Below are 22,892 nucleotides of genomic sequence, written 5' to 3'. Positions count from 1 at the left end.
TGTATTAGCTGGAGCCTCTCTGCGAGCAGCCATTGCACCGTGCGATAAATGAAAATTTAAATTACTTCATTTAACACGCGATATATGTATACACCGTCATGCTCCGTCACCCTGCGCTGTTTTCTATATTTTATATTTTCAAGTATTTTTTTTTTTTTGCGCACGCGAAAGTAATTTAAAGCGATATCTGGAGGATGAGAGGAACTGATTCGGAAATTAAATTAAATTTGTTTTTAATTATTAAATAGTCGCGAGAACATATATTAGGTACACTGTACTACTGTAGTAATAATTATATTATTTTTATATGAAATAGAACAGTTCGTAAATAAATTATATAATCTTGAATTTTTCTCTTTTTGACATTAATTAGATTAGCTTTCTAAAGTTATTATGTATATATACATACATTATATATAATCTTCGAAAGTTTTAGATTTCTTCAAAAATTTCTAGAAATTTCAAAGAAATTACAGGGAATCCACTACACATCCCAGAAAATCCATTTGCAATTCTACTCTTCATCATTATCATGACAATCTTTTTAACTCACCTTACTGCATATTTCTTGAAAAATTGTAATTCCAGATTTTTGCATTGGAATCACCCCCCTTTACATTTTCCGATGCCCGTAAACTTTTCACGTTTTACACTCCGATATCGATTATTGCATTTGCATAAGCGGTCTTCTTATGAAAAATAGGGTGGATGCCTATAACAACGCTTTTTTTTTTATCGGAGTTTTCTCTTCGAAGTTGCGAGATGCAGATGAGTGCGGTGTAGCGCTCAACTCGGTGTATTTCCTTGTTGCATCGGCGCGCCGATGCGCTCCATGTACAGCGACCGGGTCGATATTCGCAAAGGGATTCGCGATATCCGATCAAGCTTGTCGACGAGATATCGTCGTGCGCGTCGACCTACCTAGCCCGCAGTTTTACGACTCCCATGGATTTTCGTTTCACTTACAGGGATTGAGAAACCGGTCTTACAGCCAGCGTTATGGCCGCGAGCGCAAATGAAATTGTGAGTTTTGGATACCGAGACACGAGACACGTGTCCGAATTGTTTCCTTCTTGAGGCCGCGCCGCGCGCGGCGAGAGCGAGTCGTAAGAATGTCTGAAAGCATGGACCCCCAATTGCACGTTCGGCTGAAAATTTGTGTGATATTATCGATTCTCCTTCGCGTGCCATGGAACGTATTCTTCTTTCAATATGGAAGCCGAAAGAAATCGAATCCCATCGATAAGCTTATAACGAAAGTCTGAAAGATTATGAATAGATGCGTGATGGAAAGTCATTACGCAACGACATTTTAGAAAATGCATCAGCGCGCGTGTTGACTTTTTTCATTATCTACAAGTTAATGGATACGCGTTACCTCTGTAGACTTAACGGATGGACTTATACACTCTTTTTTTATTTCATGATAAAGTTATTCTGTTAATAAGATCGAGGAAGTCGTAATAATAATTTCTTACAGACGTCTTCACAGAGAATGTTTCACTAATTAAAATTCTAAATGTGCAATAAACACACCATTATTCTCTGGAAGATTAAAACTAGAATAAAAACAAATAAAAAGTAGAATAAATAAAATTCTTTATAAGACGATACTTTATATGAAAAGATTAATATTATGTATTATATTACTTAATATTTTATATTTTCTTTACTTTAGGAGAAAATTATTTAAAGTTGTTTATGAATGACGTGACAAAAGAAAATTATGTTTCAGACTAATGTGTGTTAAACGTGCTATAAATCTATAATACAGCAAGTGCTAAATTCGCGACGTATTCTTGATGAAAATGACGGATACGCATACGGTGGCGATAAACACGCCATCAGGCATGCCTCTTAACCAGTCGGCGGTTTCTAGTATTAAGATACACGACAAGGTTCATTTACGAGCAGATGAAATCGACGGTGCCAGAGAGTGCTGGCGGTGCCATCGGCTACGCTAGGATGAGCAGTCACATAGTACGCGCGGATCGTCGCAGGACGTGTTCGCGTCCCGCGGCATCTGGCAAACGGGCGCGCGCGACAGAGAGAGAGAGAGAGAGAGAGAGAGAGAGAGAGAGAGAGAGAGAGAGAGAGAGAGAGAGAGAGAGAGAGAGAGAGAGAGAGAGAGAGAGAGAGAGAGAGAGAGAGAGAGAGAGAGAGAGAGAGAGAGAGTTTCTAATTTATTTAGTTTGCGCGCTAAACACACAAGAGTTATATACGCCGTCACACCTCCCCTATAGTCGTCTCGGCAAGGCCCTCCGTAAACATACGCGTACGTAAAACGTAGCGTAAGCTTTGCGCGCAAGAAACTTGAAATCGAGGAGAAATCGCGAAAGATATGTCATTCGTGCTAACGAGGAGATTTGAAATGAAAGCAAGTGTATACATCATACAATAATCAAACATTACGAAACGACTTTTCATATAAACCATAAACGAAAATATCATATACATATATAATGATTCTAACAAGGACTTTTATTCTATGACCTATTTTAATTATTGATGTGTCGTTTTCAGGTTCCGAACATTTTTTGAACATATACGTTTTTAATATTGTATCATATTTAATTTATCTGTATTTAATTTTTAAAATTGAACGTTAACATTTAACATTAAATTTGTGTAAGTGCTATTAAAATTCAATGATTAATGATCTAAGCGGATTAACAAGGTCATGACTTAAAATCGATAGCACGTTTCTCGAACATTTACACTTTCCGAATTTAATACCAAATCGATGGATGGATTTTGAATTTTGCATACCGCAAGAATCTGCTCGATATTTTTCATCACATCAAATATTTCTACAACAATGAATACCGTGGAAGCAATAACGTGCGACTGGGATGCAAACGCCAAAGAAAAATATTCTATAAGCAAGATAGAGGACGGATATCGATGAGTTGTGTGAGGATCGGGCTGGCAGGACCGCTACCGAAAAATTCCGTCGGCATTCAATAGGCCTTCACCCGGAATTCAATAGTTTCTACAGTGCGCTGGATATTACGAAAATTTTGTAACCAATTTTCATGTGTGTGTATGAGATATATATATATATATATATATATATATATATATATAAGAGAGAGAGAGAGAGAGAGAGAGAGAGAGAGAGAGAGAGAGAGAGAGAGAGAGAGAGAGAGAGAGAGAGAGAGAGAGAGAGAGTGTACTGCCCACAGAAGGAACGTATTAAAATGGTGTGTAATTCACGATGAAAACAGATAATTTGCGGGTAATAGAAATATGTAACGTATGATTAATATCTGCGTTATTGCCCTCGTTGAAATTAATTTGCACTTCTAACCAAATACCTGACTCTAGGACGATTTATAGCAACAAAATTTCCGACAAAATTTAGAAACTTGAATAAATTTTGATTTTATACACAAACCACAGTAATATTACGTTATTAAAATTGGATAATAATATACAATATAAAGCGTGCGCAAAAGTAGGTAAAACGTGCGATGATATGCGCGGGAATGTGCAACGTCATGACGAACGAAGATTGCTGACAGTAGATACAGACGCACCAGACGAATGATGTTCCTCGCTGGCGCGGCGTCTTCCGCCCCGCGTAAACTTGACTTGCCGTTCGACATTTTTTCTTCCTTCACCGCGCCGTTCGCTTCTCGTTCGACAGATATAAAAATTCAATTGCCACTCAGGTGAGGAGTGGCTCCGCTATCTAGTCTGCGCTGCAAGTTGGCCAATTTCCAAGCATCGGCGGAACGAATATCTCTCGGTCTCGGTCCCGGTCCCTTTTTCGCATTTCGCCCGTCTGCCTTTTGACTTTTTTTGCTCGCGCGCGCGTAATTCGCGAGCGGAGGTGCATCGAGATGCAACAGAGCGATTTTCGCGGCATGTTTGCGTATATCGACGTATCGGTAGTCGACGTATGTGTAACGAATTTTTATAAAAACGCCGACGCGCGCCCGTTCGATATGTCGCGCGAACGTATAGCGTGAAACGCGACGTTCTGCAGGAATATTGGCGGGTAGTCAATTATCAGTTGCACTGGCTGCGCATCTTTTCAAAACAGCTTTCCCCTCTTTTTTCTCTCTCTTCCACTGTTCTTCTCTCTCTTTTACTCTCTTCTGCTTTTTCGTAAAAATTGGTTTTAAAAATTGAATTATTTATTGGACAAAGAGCACGAATCGCGAAATAAAATATTTTCGCGACTAAGAAGAGATTTCTTTATCTATCCTTTACTGCACGTTTATTTTTATTATTAATGCATGCTTTGGTTTTAGTAAAATTTTCCTATTACAAAATATTTTATTTTTATACAATAGAAATAAGCAATTAGTGAATTAATAGTTAAACAATTTTGCAATTGAATGTCTTTAGTAGAAGCTAAACTCTAATCCTAATCCTAATCAATTCCTTTGTTATACATTTCTTAATTTTAATACCAAATTAAATAATTAGTTTATAACTTGATCAATGTTCTCTACTTTTTATTTCATAAAATTGATTGGTTGTGCTGCGCTGAGAGACTCAATAATTCCATCATCTAAAAATATATAACATTGTAAAAATAGAATTAACAATAAAACAAATTTTTTTTTATAAATTGATTGCTTTTAGAATTAAAATAAGGTATTGTAAATCCACAAAGAAACTCAAAGACTGTTACTTATAAGATCCATAAACTAAAACAAATATTTTTAGAGAAAGAAATCAAGAGAAAGCTTTTCTTTACTAATTATACGATATATTATTTTAAACCAACATTTGAAGCAATATATGGTGACACGTTGTTTTAAAAGTGTACATATGTGCAACTTATCAAATGCTTGTGCTCGATTCAAGATCAGAAAATCAGGTAATTAGCTCAAGACGCATTTTGCGAGTGCCTCGACATCCTCCGAGACGCTTTCATCGATGATACTTTAATTTCAACAAGTTTCTAATTGCAATCCCGTGGCTTCTTGGCGGTGATCAAAACAGTTTAAGCGCAAAGTACGACAGAGACTTCATCATGTCACAAACGCGTTCCGCACACACAAGCAATTGGATGATGCTCAAAGTCGAACTTAGTTCGATAGAAGAGAGGAAATACTGGCTGGCGTATATATTCGAGAACATGGTCTTCTAGGAGTGACCGACTGTATTTACCTTTATTGCAAATGGTCTAACGACTAATAACGTTATGAGCTTACATTCGGTCACTAGTCACTACTGCGTTTAACGTAAATTATTTGGATGAGCTGTCTCGATAATGTAATACATGCAGATAAACGGACAAATGATTGATATTTTACGGATTGTTATAAAAGAAACCGGATGTTATATATCTCATATAAATACGAAAAATTTGAATTGTATTGAAAATATATGATTATTATCCCTGAAAGTAAATCAGAATAACGGTTCCTAGAAATTTTCAAATAATTGTAGGGTTCTATATATCCATATTTATTGCTATCTATTTTTAATAATAAATGATTTAGTGCTATACAAGGAGCTACTATACAATGGCGTAATATTTTGTAACACGGTCTCGAACCATACTTTTCCACATTTTCACCTCTAGTCTGGCAATACTCCAACAAATCCTAAAAATCTCAAAAGGATTACTGCTGTGGCCGACTGTGCTCCCACATGCAAGGATATCCCAAAAGAAATACGTACGATGGGCGAAGAGCAAGTTGAACAGCGTTTTCCACAACGTATTGCCAGTCAAATAAAATTAATATTTGTAACAACTTTTCTTTTTAACAATCCAATAATTGTATGCATAATTTGTGTGCAATTAATGAGCACGTAAATAACGAATATGGAAAGCGTGGAAAAACGTGGTTCAATTATTCTCTAAAGACGATCAATAATTCTATAAAACAATAATTGCATGATTATAAAAAACACAATCTGATATAATATTTTCCAATTAAACAGAACACAGTGTAATGCAGAATATTTGACGAAGTAGAAGTAGATATATGTAATTGATGTAGATGATGATGTAGATGTAGAATTGATGTAGATTGAATAAATAATTGAATAATTAATTTCATTAATCTTTTAATTAAAACGTTTAATTAAAATTTTTTGAAAAATTGAAGAAAATATGTAAAAATACATATTTCCAAATTTTTTAATTTATTTTATTTTTAATAACGATTTATCTCTGAAAGGAAACAGAACAAACAATAGTATCACAACCAGTATTATTGACAAATAATATCAAAATATTATTCAAAAATATTATTAATATAATATTTGTTTCGTTCCTCTTTAACAGAAATATTTCTGGTTCTATGTGTGTCATACATGCGCAGCTTCATATCCCGGAACTAACAAGATGTTATCCGTGCCATATCCGGCAGTTATTTACTTTGTTTTATTAATTTTAAACTGTACTTCAACAAAGTAGATGAATGTTTATGTTTGATAAATAAAGTGCATTATACGAAGAATATGTCCCGAGTTTGTCCATCACGCACATACGCGTCGCGCTCGAACTCGTTTACTCTCGTTTTATGTACACGATGCAACGTGCAACGTACAATCCCGCGGGAGCCGGCTGAGAGTTAAGTATAATAGGTGCCAGGGCCAGGATGATACCAAGCAGCCAACGAATGTTTCGGCAGTCAGGCACGATGAGCGTCTGACGGCCCCTCCTTGGAGGATTTGGCGCCGTGCGCGTCACTCCAAACACAAAACGTGACGTCGCATATTCAGCACCGTGCAGTATCACGTCCTTTTCACATCCTCGGATTGTCCTCTGTCTACGTAGACCTCTTTTGTTATCCTCGAGGTGTCTTTCTGGCCCTTCTTCTCCCTTTCTCTTTTATCGAGGGCCGCTTACGCGCCTATCTATCGGATTTGCGCGACGAAGTATGGTGGAGCTCGATGAGACCCTCGTGTATCATCGAAGTGGTTCAGGTTGATGTGGTTCGTTCAGCTCACATAGGACTGATCCCTTACCTCCGTGTGCGTAGTATATCCATGAGGGGAGAAAGAAGTCTTAAAATCGGAAAGTTTGTTTATTCCAGCTTAGAGGTGCATGATTGAATATGAAATTACCCAGAGAAATCGTTTGTAATTGAAAATTTGAAGATACTATCTAAAGGAGGGGAGTACTTTATAAACAGATACAAGAGTTCAAAAAAACGCGCGCGTAGATTTTAAGTAAATAGAAGACTGCAGTGTAATAGCAAAATAATTTACTATTAAATTGTATCACGTCGTTGTTCTATCTAAAACGAATGACGAACACAATACAAGACATTTATAATGTAAAGTATATCGGCGATAATCAAATCATATGCCGCAAATCTATTTCTAAAAATATAAAATACCTGGGGAAGTTTTTTAAAACTAGATGCAAAGTAACACTTTTATATTTTTACATTTCAGATATTTCGCTTTTAATAGCAAAACAGTAAATGAATGATATTCCCAAAAAGAAGCTTTGAGATGTCTAAATATTGATCATTATATAGTAAAGAAATAAAGAAAAGATAGTTGAGAGAGTTGAGAATAAACAAACGATTATATATTAATATGTCTTGTAGAGAAAATTATATTTGTAATTTTTATCTTTTACTTTACATAATTCTTGCCTTAATTCTTAAGGATCGTAAACGTTATTGCGATGTTTCATTGTCATGAGCATAAATGAGTCTACATACTCATCACGAAGTCCTATACAGTACATAATCCTACGAAGTATAGTCACGTCGAGTATCATGCAACATCGTGGAGCATCATCGAAGAGTATCGAGTAGATCGTCAAGTGCCGATTTCTACGCTGCGATATGCATAATAGCGCGCAAAAGTTTTTTTATTGACAAAAATTGCCCGAATGTTGCGCAATCTAATGCACGTTTGAATACACGGAACACTTTTTCTTCGCTTGTAGGATAGCGTCCGGAAAATATAGAAAAACAGATGTATAACCGCGTATTTCCTCGCTCGCTCGTAATTAAACGTTGAATTAATATGTGATCTGTTAAATTTGGATGTACGTACATAATAATTTATTGTTTATTATATAAGCTGATAATAAACGTCTTGTCATATTCGCGATTATTGTGAACTTCAAAAATAGCGAAAAACGCTTAAGTGTAATATATGCTGACATTAAATAATTACAATATTGGAAGGTAATTTATATTCTCTCTCTCCAGTTCCACTGAAAAGTTAAATTTATATATTACTCGTTTCCTTATTTTTATTCTCTTTTGTCTTCAGTTATTTTTTCTGTGACTCCGAAAGAAAAATTGTAGAAATATTATATAATTATAGTCCCTATTTTTACAGAGTGTAATTTAACACACAAGCACCATTGATAATCATAGTTCTATTGCATAACTTTATAATGCAGATAATATTATTTGTAATCAGCCCGCGGGTTCATATTGAAATTCCATCGTGCGATGCAAATTTGAGACTAATCGAGTTATCCGAGATTATCTTGTCGCAGTTATAATGAGAGCGATTGTGTCTTTTATACGGGCTTTTGTACAGATTTGTAATTGCAATTGATATGATTGGATGGAAAGAGAAATATTTAAAAAACATATCCTCATATCACTAAAGCCGGATAACGTAACATCTATACGTATAGATCATTACGTTTGAAACGGTGGATGTTGGTGTGCGTCATTTCCCTGGTATTTCTTTCATTGTCTATGATAATTTTTCTCATAAATTTTTACCATGCGCTTTTTATCTTCTCAGAAAGATTACGAAGAGGCGATTTATCTTCGGGCACGTCGCTTTATCTCTTTTTCGGAGGTAGCGTCATGATCGTCACGACGACGTGGAAAATGCCGCTTTTCCATCGCCGCTGATATTAGGATAAAAATTGAGGAACGTTAAGAAAAAAAACATTCATTAATGTTAACGATGGGCATTTACTTTGCTATCTATCTATAGTAACGATCTTGTTAAAGATACACTTTTATTATTTTATGACGATAGTCACATAGCGCCAGTGCTTACGTTCTTTTTTTTTTGGCGGGAGTTAATTTCATCTTTAGAATATTTATAAGTTAGTTTTGTTTACAAATTATTCCTGTTCTCTTGAATTTTATTCCATAATCTATAAAGAGAAGCCATTTATAATTTTAAAGCATCCAAAATGTCATAACGACGAGCGCGCGCATACAACGTACGTTCTCCAAGGAATGCACGTTGTGTAACAAAGCGTTTACACGCGAGACGCGACTGGGAAGTCATCTCCTCGGAAGGCCATTACACAAAGGAGTTTTCCGCAGCATGTATACGTTTTACAAGGAAAATTTTCATACAAAAGTTGACCTGCTTGAAATTGACCATACATTCTTCGATTTAAATATCTTCTTGGGTTAATATTATAATCCCGGAGAAAAAAAAGAAATAATATATCGACGAGGCCGTACCGTAATGTGCTGTCAAAAAGCCAAATACGTAATTCTGCAAGCATGTACTATGTATCAGCCGCGAACGATAAGGCTTGCTGCAAAATGTTCTCGAAATTTATTTATGAGGAATGTATAAACCGTGTGTGTCAGCGCGCACGAGAGTGAGATTGCAGTGACATACCTACGCGGAATGTGCGAGGCGAGCGCGAAAGATAAAGCGAGAATAAGATGCGCGTGTACACATGTGCGTATTGTGTCAGAGCGAGAGGTGCATGAACGAGAGCGGAAATAAGAAGCGCGAAGGGAGTAAATAGTGTGAAGAGAGAAAGAAGGAGGGTGACAGTCAAACGCGCGGTCGGGACGGCAGGACGAAAGAGTATGAGAACTGGATAACGGTATGACCCACATTTGGTCCTCTACGAGCCACAGTAGACTGGGCTATTGATTTAGTTCGCTCTTAAACACAGCCTCCGTTTCATTTCGCGTTTCACCTTCCCCTTTTTCCCTCTCGAGCCTCGATAATCGCGGTCGCCTCGGTGATATTCACGGATTATTCACAAAGTCTGTCCATTCGAATTATGGTGGACAGTCATATGTTCCGTTTGTGACGTATCGACGAATTCTTTTAATGCAGACTTTACAACTGAAAATTGTTTATTCCGCAACATTCTTTATGTTTTCCATATATCTATGACGGCAACAATAAGGGCTAAAACAAATAAATGTCGACGAGACATATTTACAGAAAAACAATGTTTGAAAAGTAAAATATCTACTTGTTATTCTTAGAATTTTAACTTTGTTTGATTAACTTTTTCGTAGCATGTACTTTACCGTGCTAATTAATAACGTCATGCAAAACCTTATAGAAAATGCTCGCTAAAAATAGTTCAACTTTTTTTAAAAGCACGAAGTGTCTCAGTTGATAGAACAAATCGATACAGCGCCGCGGTATCTGATATTTTTACGAAGGTTGAAATATTCATTAAACATCTTTCGCAGTATATGTGTATTTTATTATACTGATGGAAATATGTCGAAGAATTCTGTTATCACGAGAAAATGTATAATAACTTCATGTATAACTCCATCCCCATCTTATGTATATGCGTGTGCACGCACGCGCTCGCGAAACCCGATTCACATGAGCATGGTAAGAGGTAAAAAGTCACGTTCGTCAATCTCCGGCTTTTCCTTCCAAGCAGACACTACTCCAGGCGAATCGGAAGATTAAAGCAGTATGCTCAGCCGAATCCGTTCGATCCGATGAAGGTTCGCGCGATATTCTTGCGCGAGCGTTCGATTTTCACGTTATTCATTTCGGTGACATTACTCGCCAACGACGGGGAAATGTAATAGAGGTAGTTTTTTCTTTCTCTCTCTTCCCCCCCCCCTCTCTCTCTCTTGTAATTCTCTCTACACCGAAAATTTGTCACTTCCGCTTGGCACTTTGGCACACTCGGTCCACGCGAAAGTCTTTCCACGAGCTCGGCAGTAGACCGTGGCCGGACCCGCGCGCTTCGTGCCGCTCCGCAATTGAACCACTTAGCTACTTTGCGAACGTTGTACTGCTAACCACCTGACGCGTTCCAAATTAAATAGAGAAAAACCTTGCGGAAAGTTCAACTCGCGGCCCCGAGCCGCTCTGTAAAAATAAAGTTTATTAACGCGCGAGATTTAGTTCTTCGCTACCTCCGGGAGCGGTTAGAAAAACAGTCGACAACGCGAAGTTTTTTCGACCCATCCTTAAAATTACTTCTAGATTACGCGTTTAATAATATTACTGCAAACTTTAGGGAAACTTCGATCGTTTATAACGCGGGACTCGACATTTTTGTTTCAGGATTTTTGACTCCAATCTCCAGAATGTGCGATCAGAACTGTCTGGTTGCGGGGCATCCATCAGTGTAGTCGTTCATAAAAGTTATAAGTAGATTTAAAGGGAAGTTCTCTCGCAACAGTACCAAGGTAAATAGCGATTTAAATCCTACATTTATTTAGTACATTTGTGCTTGTTTGCACGAAGCATTCCTGAATAATACATTGTAAACGCTAAGTACTTCAATCGTAGATAGCAATAATAAAGGTGATGTTTATATGTTAGAATAATGTGATCAATAATGAGATCTAAAATAAACGATTATTAAACAAGATCCGTCGATGAAGTACATTTATGAATGTATAATGTGCTGTTTACACTATAAACTGCCCGTCAAATATGATAAAGAATATCAAAGTGATGCGGCCTTTGGACAACGTGTATAGATAACGGGCACGGTTAATTTCCGCGCGGGTGTCAGCGAGGGCTCGGTTACAGCACCGTTACAGCATCGGCCTTTCGCAACCTGTCGTTCCGCGTAACGCGCGAGCGTTAACGTTAACTCCCGTTACGCCGGGGAATTCAATTACGAGATAAAACTCGAGGAACGATTTATCACGCGATGGTTTGGCCGGATTATTTCGTAAAATAAACTCGTAAACGTACCGCGCGATGACAAGCCCGACGACAAGCCCCCGCGCGGCACGCCGCGCGTGAAATCGCCGCGTATATAACATCAGCGGACGTGGGCCACTTTGACGCTACAATTATAATGAATCAGTTTGCAAATGGACGGAGTGTGATAGAAACGCGCGACCGGATAATCGATAGGTTTGCCGTTGGAAGCGGCCGAATGGCCGACACTGCTATACATGTCGAAACCGGGAGCCCGTATTTCAATCGGTCGGGAAATACCGGTGTGGCCTATAGGCTGCGTACCGATTGCCAATTCCGCACTACACGCTGGCGCACGCGTGTGTGCGCCTGTACATTTATTAATTGTAATCTGAACAAACTGTTGCGATGGTAGATACTTCGTTACTATGAGTTTGCTACGGAAAAATTACTTAAAGATAATATCTTGACTGTCAATCGACTATTTAATTGACGATTTCATTATTGATTGATGACAGCGCTCTGATCTGAGACTTAAAAGCTTCACTACCTCTTTCTTGAGAAAATTTTTATTTGTAAGTCATCACTAAATAATACGAAATAAAATTATTAAGTAATATATTAAATATTAAATTCTTAAATATATAAATTACTGGGAGTGGCTATAATTACACTAATGTATATAATATAATAATGTACCTATACTTTGTATATTATATTAAGTAAAGTTTTAAAAATAAAAACCATCAGTGTGTGTATATATTTGTATGTACTTGTGTTCAAAACTTTAATTAATATTATATTGCACATTTTTATATTTAAATGTCTCTAATTTTTGTTTTAAAGGTTATTCAAAAATTGAGCTTGAACGAAAAATCTGTAATAAATTTCTCATAATTAATAAAAATCTCTAAAATGACTGAATTTTTATGATTCTTGCAATCATTTCATGCGGTTATGCAGCAATTCGGCACTATTAGCAAGACTATTAGCTTCAATTACTACCGCGCGGCATGTACGAGCCGAAAATATTTGCTCGCATGACTATCGGCAAATTTGTCGTTTTAGCAATTCCTTTTTATTATTTTCCAATCGCAATAAATGTCGCAAAATAAAAGCCGGTCATTCCAATTAAGAGCAAATTGTTCTTAATAGTCCGGTTTTAAATCAAAAATAAAAGCGTGAAGATTTGTTCTCCTGCAAAACTTAATTTGTAAAACTAAATATTTGGATAATCACGAGTTCGTAAACATTATCGTTCATTCTATAAATCTAATTGTTATATCTGCATTTTTTATATTATATCACGTAGTCACTGTATATAAATAAGTGGTTAAAACTAATTTTTTGACTAACTTTTACTTATAATAATTTTTTATGCATTTTTAAATATTTATTTGTCGAAACTAAATTATCGAAACGTTATTAATCCCATTATAATCAAGTGTTCAGTATCAGACCTCTCTAGCCTCGACCTGACAGTGACTTAGCTGCTGCCCTATGTCACTTGTTCTTTTAGTCGCCTCTTACGACAGACAGAACATATCATGGGTCTATTCTACTCCGGTCCCATACGGGGAATTATAAACAAACTTCCTTAAATATTTAAAGATAAAACGTGTCAGAAACAGGTTGAATTATTTTAAAATGTATAATTCATTGCTCATATTACATAGATATTGTGAAAAAAAGAGTATGTTCTAAAATATCCAATATATTTACAAAAAATTTTATATTAGCGGTAGGCAGTTGTAACCATTTTATTTACGTGCGATTATTATAATATTTAGCGACCCTCTTTCTTGAACGCGCATTGCAAGATCCGAAAATGTTACGCAAAATGATTTATTGCTGCGAACGCGCGCAGAAAATTGCTCACAAAAGTTACGATTCGCCAATCGGGTATCTATTTTTCTCTGCTGTTTCGCGAATCGAATTATAGACCTTGTGCTTTTTTATACCAAGCTCGCTAGTCGTGCGTGGATTTATGGTCGAGTCGAGTCTTGCATGGCAAGTGTGCATGTAGTTTTTCCTTTTTTTGAAATATTCAAGACACTACATATACGTTTTTCTGCGAATCTGTGGAAAAAGCTGGAATATCGGACATAAAATTATAATTATAATTTCATGACAATTAATCGTCTCAATGAGTTGACGGGCATAATTTCAAACTTGGACAAGATTGTTGCTAATCTAGATTTACAATTTCAGCATGTTTTATTAGAAATTGTAATTATAAATAAATAATTAACTTGATTCTAGTTATACTATAATTGTGCTGCATATAGAGCTTATTACGTTTAATTTAAAGTTAACAATTTTTAGACATGCGCGCACATTGAGTCATATACTTTGAAATTATAGACACTAATGTATTAAATTGATATTTAAAAATTTATTTGTTATTTTTTGAACAATTTTTATTTAATAAAATATTAAATAAAAAACCATCAACAAAAATATTATTAGAAGATAAACGAATTTTTTTTAAAAATTTATTAACTGATTACAAATTTTTCAGATATTTTCCAGAAATTTTTTATTTTCAAAGCGCTTTTGTAATAGGTGCGCGCTTTCAGGGAAATTACAATATGCGTAACTATGTACATATGCGTTGATATGATGCGGTATAATGCATTTCCGCATTCTATATAATTATTATAATGCTTCGAGTACGCAAATAAAACTGCGATACACGACGTCTTCGTTATGTTGACGAGACAACCTTGATTGCGACAATACGTTCCAATCAGCAATATGAATTATTAATTTGTTCATTTTGCAGGCGTAAGCGACGGTTATCAACCGGTTGATAAAAAGATGTGAGGATATTTTAGGCAAAATTCATACTCGAACATGGTTACACGATATATTATACCGTAATTAAAATTGTAATTGCATTGATTTAATACCTCTTTCGTAATTTTGCCATAATTAATCGTTCATTATTAACTATAGAAAATTAGCTCGTTAACGATAATGTAAAATTTTTCAAATTTTTCTAAATTTCCTACGACGAAACTCATATATTTTCGAATATACAAAACTCTCGGTAATGCTGGTGTGATGAAATTCGCTCTAAAGCATTCTCCAGAGAATTCTCTCAAACACAGCTGAGAATCACGTCGGAGGTAAACTATATAAACTCTCCTTTGTCAGACAGCATGCGACATTTACGTCGCGGCGCGGCGGCGGGGCGCTCGATCACGAGCGATTTGTTGAGGGTGCGAGCAGCGGGAGGAATAATCAGCGCGATGCCAGCAGTAATTAGTAGCTCGCGCGACGCTGCGGAAATTGCCGCAGGCGGTCGACTCCCGGGGTTGGAAACACCCCGAAATATCTACATGTACAGTCGTTATCGCAACCGTTCGAAACGACGACGACGCGGTACGTTAGGTAAGTCGCAGCGAGCGCGATTTCGATATGTCACGCGAGCGCAAGTTTTAAAGCGACGCGTGATAAAATTATTAGACACTTTCCTTTCCCGGCATTTAGTCTTATCGATATGAGATTCGTCATTTATTAAAATATGCACATTGCTGATTCATTGCTCCAACATGTGTGTCGAGAATATTTATCGGAAACATCGTTATCGATTTAATGACATAATATACGTTAGAGTATTGGCATTGATTTTTTACAATCTGCCTTTCCTCGGACATCTCTTCATGTATTCGCGCCATTGTTAGCTCGAGAATGTGTTTCTTTTATCTCTCCTGAATCGCGTACAGTATATTGCTTTGGATATATCCCTCGACGGGATTACGGGTTTTTCCTCGAAACACTCTCGATAACGACGTTTCGTCATTACCGGAGAGATTGCACGAGATGTAGTTTAACGACGTGCCCGCGTCTTTGCTTGTTCCAACATGATAAGATCGAATTAAATGTTTATTTTTGTTCGTCGATACATCGCGGAAGAATCACCTCAAAACTTTCGACAGTTATCATGCATGTATAAAATATCACTTCTGTTCTACAATCTGCACAAAACATATGTCTTTCTGCTTTTCAGTTCATTTCACAGTATTCTTGACTCGCCTTTCATTGACCTATTTTCCTGGAATTTGTTGCATTTATACATTCATAAAACATAATTTTTTAATGTCCATATCTGCCTGTGACGTTTGTTTTGCGACTGTTCGATAAATGGTTTTTTCATAAATAAAACGCGCGCACTCTTTTTGCATACTTTGAAAACAGTACTCTTTTTGAAATAGTAATTACAAGAAATTGCGTTAGAGTATATTAACCACGCAAAAATTAACCGTGCGCTACAAAAGAGAGAGAGAGAGAGAGAGAGAGAGAGAGAGAGAGAGAGAGAGAGAGAGAGAGAGAGAGAGAGAGAGAGAGAGAGAGAGATGGGAAGTTCTAAATGAGCTTTTTAACGCCGCGTTAAAACATATAAAAAGAAGCACATTTTTCTCATGCTCATTTTATAACGGCACCGCTGACGATGAGTTTTAACTTGTAGCCTGCACGCCCATAATATTCAATGGATAATTCAATTCCGCGTGACCCGGATTTTCATTTTGCCGGCGAATCGACCCTGCGCCACTCGTTACTCGATAATCCCCGATGATTAGTGGCAATTGGAATCTCTTCGCACTTTAGAGCATCAGAAGTTATTACTCGTGTGCCCCTGTTACGAGCAGTTTATTTTCATTAGAGCGCGATATCCGCCGCAACGCCGCGTTCCTGTCGTTTACGTGTATCGCGAGGATCGCGAGCGAATCTTCTGCCACGCAGCTTCCCGGTATTAATGATCGATAGCCGCGTAATAAGGTGTTCCACGTCGTAACAATGTGACTTTCATGCTATTACGGTATGTGTATATTACGTCGCGTCCCGGTTGAAATGCGCGGGCAGATAATTTACGGCACAACTTTAAAATAATTGCACCACATGTGTATTATTATTGTCACTTATTTATCTTTCTGAGTTGCGATGTAATATGTTACGACATAGTTCTCGTATATACCTTCCATAATCAGCTCAGCCGTATATCAGTTAATCGGCTTGAGCGTGCGTCACTGTGTTTTTGCCGTAAACTACTATAATTTTGTAATGAAATGTATCATCTGTAAATATCCGCCAAATTCATGAGAGCATGAAAATTTATATAAATAGTAATGTTGTTAATATCGCTTCGAGTAAAGAATATTGTAGTCGGGATTACAAAATGATCATTTTATTATATTTGTCAGAAATGTTATATTTATCAAATATTTTATATTGCTTTTTTTAACGAATCCGGACAAAATTCGGGCCATCGAGGAATTTTAGCAAAGCGCAGAAATTCTCGCAAATTGATTAATTATAACTTGCGGGTAGCTCATATTGTATATTTAACTTTTTATCCATTTCAATGGGAATTTTTGAATAAACGCGGACACTCGATTAAAATGTTAATCAATTAAAAGGTTTTCGATAAACGTAAAAAGAATTATATGCATAAAAGAATACATATTAAAATATATTTTCGATCGGGTTACTTCTATTATATAAGCGAACGTCAATTATTTATCGGAAACCTTTATTAATTTTGTAAATCCTTATTCATATAGTTTTCGTGTCTATCACGGTTTGTCAAAAAACTTTCATATTCTCTTTCATATTCATATTCTATCGGGAAAGCTTGGCAATACTGCTGCTCGTATAATATAAAGAGGAATAAACATGCATTCTTCCGTCATGTTTATTTCGTTTATCGTGCGTATAAAGGGATGAACTATATTTACAATATATACGATACGTTATATCGCTGCGTAATGTAATGTCGAACGGATAGCACCGTTGTTGCCTTTGGTATACCTACAAAACGGAAACATCAACGTTGACGATTCGGGAAAGGAAAAGTCTATAATCGTGCCAGGTACATACAAAAGCGATCAGTCACGGTTGTCATGGTGACCGCGAGTTTTCTTTCAGTACGTTGCCGCGTGTGCGGATAACGCGGCGTACTCGTGAAGGTGGCCTTGGATATCGTCGTGCCCTTGACCGCCGTAGACCCCACCCGAGTGATCATTCTTCCCGGAAGTGTGAACCATCGCGTGAAATCCCTCCTTGTCCGCGTGGTAGCTAACGATCCGAAGGCTGCCACCTGGATCCTTCACGGTATATTCCCCGGACACGCTGTGCCCTGCGGAAAAGAATATTTGATAAAAGGCAAAAAGGATTCTTCTTGACGCAGTTCGAGATTGTAGATAGTCGTAACTGGAAATAATGAAACGTCATCAGTCTAAATGTGTTCGCTATCAATAATTATTTCGTAGAAAAAGCCTATCTTGCGAAGAATTTTTTTGATGACTAAAATATTCCAAAATTATAGATTGCTTTAATTCCAGAATTAGAACAATGTCTAAATATTACCTTTTGATTTTTAATATTTTCCTCTCTTTTTAATTGTTGTTCGCGATAATGAAAATTTAAATTTATTTAGAAAAATGTTTTATAATTGATTAAGAACGAGCCTTAGTGCGCACTCAGTGTGCACTAATGCAAGCGCCCGAATTCGCTATAAATAAATTCAGACCTACAGTTATACAGAATGTAAATAAAAATATTGAATTAACTTCTCTCGCAGACATATTCCTTGAATAAATTAAAACTAATTTTTTGGAGGAGTTTGATCGGAAATTCTCGTCTCTCATAATTTTTTTATATCTTCAATATTAAATATTGTGACATGTTTAAAACTTGAATCCAAATTTCGTTCAAGCAAAGCCTAGGTACTCAAAACGAAATGCAGACGAAGCTTTCTTTATTTGAACTTCTGAATCGTAATTTCCGAGGTGTCTTTCACTTTCAATCGTTTGTAGCTCAAATCGCTTGTAAACCAAATACTTCGATACTTTCGCTAAGGAAGAATTGATTCTAACTTGGTCAAGGAATGCATCTGCGAAGTTTGCTCACTTTTGGGGTAAGTTTATATCTCTATATAAGACGCTTGTACAACTACGATGCGCCGCGTTGAAGCCAGTTTACAATTTCTCGAGTCAACTTCACGACTCAAGTAAGAAAACGTAGTTCCAACTGAAGCATTCGCAGATACCGGCTCGCGGTATTCTCGACGTGTCGGAAGGGCGTGCTCGCGGGCAGTCTCCGTAGAAATGCAATTTTCTTTTCACCCGTGGCAATTTTTGCCGACGTCAGCGTCAGAACGCCGAGCCGTCGTCGGCGTGCGTCATCGCCACGTTGGAAATCGGATAAACGGCATGCAGTAGCCACAGGTAGCCGGTCATTCAAAGACTCGGCTTGTCGTTGTCATCCCGCGTGAAAGTCACGAAGGCATAAAAGTGACTCGTCCTTTTCACTCACCGTCGCTGGACTCCTTCTGACCGTGAAAGTCGCCGGTATGATGGTCCTCGACGCCGTACGAGAACTCGTACTTCGGCTTCCCTACGTAGTCGACCGTATAGCCGTCGTGATGGCGGTGCTCGTGGTGGGTCAGATAGTTGTGCTCGCCGAGATGGTCCACAGGTACGTGCGGCACTTTCACTTCGTATTCAGGTCCCTGTACCGGCCCTTGGAAATGCATGTACGAGCTTGCCACCGAGACATGATGATCATGAGTGTCCAGCGGTATCACGCCACCGATCGATCGATCGACCAGGGCGAGGCCGATGGTTAGTGCGACGGTGACCTGCGACACAAGAAGTTTATGTCGACGGTGTCGTGTTGTCCGGGGATTCAACCTCCGGCACGGCAGAAGGGGCTTTCGATGCTCTGATGGGTATCGATCATGGTTGTAAATAGCATGCGTTATGAACCGAAGAGTTCGTTTACATAAGCGCTGGACATATTTTTACCGAGACTCAAGTCTTCGTGTAATCTCCCGATCTCTATTATAATTTTTCTTATTTATGGGGAAAATACTTCTTTTAGAAAAAAATTCTATTGTAAAATAATATTGATTGACGGAAAGGAATTGCCGAGCGGAGGGAGACGTAATTTAAATATTTTTACGTGTTTTAGTGTCATACTTTTCCCGTGCGCACGCGTATAAACAGTCAAACAAATTGGAATATTTCAAACTAGTAGTCCGACGAATCGAAATTGTACGGAAATGTGATCTGTATGATCGATGCCACTTGTGTATACAAACTCGATGCCATATGATGAAACTCTAGAAATTTGCGATATTTATCGGCATCGAGCAGCGGATCGTTGACCTCTCGTTTTTAATTACGGAGATCCCAAAGTCCGGTCGTCAATGTTCAAACTAACATGAATCAGTCCGACGGAAGTAACTCGTTTGAAGAAAAAAATAGACGCGCGATTTATCGAGGAATGTTTGTCTTTGCTTGTACGCTTCATCAGTCTCCGCGTCTTGAAATAAAAGTTTTTAACTCGATATTTCATACCTTTCAATTATATGTAACTATAAATTGATGTAATAAGCAAATCGTTACTCTACACAATAAGATATATATAAAAATACAAATTATAATTTTATGTTATGCAAATTTTGTCAAAACTAATGCCGCATGCAGACACTGTTTTATTAGTAATTGTACATGTAAAATGCACATGAAAGTACAGTTTGCATTATTGCATATACATAAGTACACGCTTAAGTTTGGAATATAGTAGAATATATGTAAAAAGAGATAGAATATGTGCATGTTAACATGTACTATGTAAGATTTTACATGCACTCGTCGAGTTATGAAACTTTGAGATATCATGTATATTTAATGTATCATTATCAAGAGTCATATAGATATTACATTATAATCTGGGCAAAATTTGAAGCATGTAATAAACAAGTAATTTTAAAGGCAATTATCATCAGAATAATAACTTAATTTAAAAGCTCTTTTATGGCTAATTTAAAAGCTTTGGTGGCTCTATATTCCCCTACAATAGAGACAAAACGCGAGTTTTCGCTAAAACATGAGAAAATAATAGAACTATTATAGCTATAATAAAACAACTAAGACTTCTGAGGTTGAGAAGATCTCAAGATTAGCCATCAAGTATAAAAGAACGCGAGCGTTTAATACAATTAAAGAGAAGCGTTACAAGTCAGTAGGCACTTTTTAATTTTCATGAAGTTGAACCCCAGAATCTTTACCCACCTCTCGAGCACATCCTGCTGTGCTGTGAAATGGACACTATCTTTATTAGCAAAAACTTACGTTTGCGACAATCCGGCTGAACGAACTAATTACATCGAGTAGACTCAGGTCTCCGACAAAATCGCGTTGAACTACCTTCCCGCCCTATCCCGAATTATTTATTTCGTCGACTCTTTCGCGCGTATTATACCACCAGGCCGGACCAATTATGCGTGCGTAATTACTGGCAATTTAGAGTCTCTCTTCACCCTTATTTTCCTTTCTTAGCCCTACATATTTCACTCTTTCCCTTCGCTTCTTTCTCTTTCCTTTTCTATTTCTTTCTCCATCTTTTTATATGTCGCGGAGCTATTATTTAATGAACACTTTCTCCGATCCGCGTAACTTTTCTTTTCTTCGCGACGAGTTTTGACACTCTACCTTGAAAGTCATCTTCACCGTTACGATATTTCAGGCGGCTAGGTGAGAACTGCAACTTACCAACGTATTTTCTAGGCTTTTATACCGGCACACTCTGCATACACGCCGTTGCGCATACACGCGCGTACATCCGCGCCCGGTTCCGGTTCCGATTGCTTATGCAGATGTCCATGTGTGAAGATGCACTTCCGAGACATTCAGATAAACGTCGCATGGAGACAGACATCAAAACATGCAATTGTTAATAAACGAGGAAGTAACTGACAATGAACTAGAGAAACTGTTAATAAAAGTAAACACACTAGAATTTCACTTACTTCATTTAAGACGTTAAAGCATAGGATACTTACTTACACAGAAGTAAACAGAAATAATGCACTCAAAAAGAAAGACAAGAAGTATCTCGTTAATTCGAACATATAGTGGTTTGCAAATCAATGTAGGTACAGAAACGAAATAAAAATAGATTATTTATATAAAAGACAAATTTTTAAGCATAACACACTTGTAGGATTAGAATTTTACAAAAGTCATCTCAGAATCCTTAAACATTAATATTATGGTATAAAAATTCTGTAATAAAAATATTACAGAACGAAAATTAATATCGTATGTATTAATATTATAAACAATAAAGTTTTTAAATATGTATAATACAATAAAACGAAATTATTTAAATAAAATTTTTAAAATTTTTTTAAAAGAATTTATTTGAATTTTTTGCGTATCTTGTGTATGTTGTTTGTAGGATGTAAAATTATACTGATAGTTCTGTGCATGTATGCCACTTCGCAAGAATCGGCGCGAGTTCCAAATGGCGTTTCACGATGACTCGCGATGTCATAAAACCGATTACGTATATTAATAGACATCGCATCTTCACGTAGCGTGCATTGAAAAATGATCCAGGAGATCGCATTAAATCGCTTCCTTCCTCTCAGCTGGCATCGCGAATGACTTCCTTCTTCCTGTGAAATAGGTATTACAACCGCGAGCTTTTTCTCAATGTCGAGACAAGATGTTTAACTTAATTGTTATTTGAGAGGGTCGATTTTTGGGAATATTTTAACTATAATTATTTTTTAAATCAAAATATTTTAAATTTCTTAATTGTCAAAGTATTGCAAATAATTATTCAGAAGACACAAAACGCGATAATAATATACATATATATATGTGTATAGAAAGTCTATATAATAGAAATTGTGATATAAATTATGTAATTAATAAATTATACGTAACTGAGTATGCCTACCTGCAAATGATCATGAGTGCTGTAATTGTATAAATATTATCCAATACTAATAATTTTGCTAATAATTTGCGAGAAAGTTGTATGTTACTGATATTAATTTAAATTTATTTCGTTAGCTAAATACGGTACATTAATTGTATTTGCGTGCCGCTCTTGGTGCTGCAATATTTTTTGAAAAAGTAAATATTGATTGCGCATAAGAGCATATTACGTTAGTTTTCTGCCTCGAATATTTTTCGAGTAATTTTCAAAGATCTATTGCAGTTGCATTGCCATACTTTCCGTGCAATATTTTTTAATTCTTATGTTAACTTATTAATTAATTACTTATAAACGAA

The 22,892-nt window shown here is 36.7% G+C and overlaps 2 protein-coding genes across 3 annotated transcripts in view; one reads left to right on the top strand and one right to left on the bottom strand.

The window, feature by feature from the left end:
* Nucleotides 1-22,892, top strand: part of LOC143902209 (uncharacterized) — a 451,988-nt gene that overhangs the window by 334,756 nt on the left and 94,340 nt on the right. For both annotated transcript variants that reach the window (XR_013258295.1, XM_077414919.1), the window contains one exon: nt 11,206-12,435. Coding sequence is in view for 1 of the 2 variants with exons in the window: in XM_077414919.1 (XP_077271045.1) it covers nt 11,206-11,214 (9 nt within the window). In the remaining variant the exon portion in view is untranslated. Of the gene's footprint in view, nt 1-11,205 lie in introns of those variants that run through there.
* LOC143902179 (uncharacterized) lies at nt 16,081-21,719 on the bottom strand. The gene is made up of 4 exons (XM_077414870.1): nt 21,300-21,719; nt 19,117-19,441; nt 17,680-17,938; nt 16,081-17,610 (listed from the first exon to the last, which is right to left on the bottom strand). The coding sequence occupies exons 1-3, from the start codon at nt 21,309-21,311 to the stop codon at nt 17,724-17,726; spliced, it is 552 nt and encodes a 183-aa protein (XP_077270996.1). The 5' UTR covers nt 21,312-21,719; the 3' UTR covers nt 16,081-17,610; nt 17,680-17,723.

The sequence above is a fragment of the Temnothorax americanus genome, unplaced genomic scaffold, assembly GCF_048541705.1.
Source record: "Temnothorax americanus isolate GAGA-0224 unplaced genomic scaffold, ASM4854170v1 Scaffold39, whole genome shotgun sequence".
Lineage (NCBI taxonomy): Eukaryota > Metazoa > Arthropoda > Insecta > Hymenoptera > Formicidae > Temnothorax > Temnothorax americanus.
Note: the sequence above shows the minus strand (reverse complement) of the source record. Positions and strands in the feature narration are given on the sequence as shown.

What these genes read in the sequence shown, in the direction of transcription:
- LOC143902179 (XM_077414870.1), bottom strand. An exon ending in TCAGAAGGAGTCCAGCGACG is followed by an intron (nt 17,939 to 19,116) that starts GTGAGTGAAAAG and finishes TCTTTTCCGCAG; the next exon opens with GGCACAGCGTGTCCGGGGAA.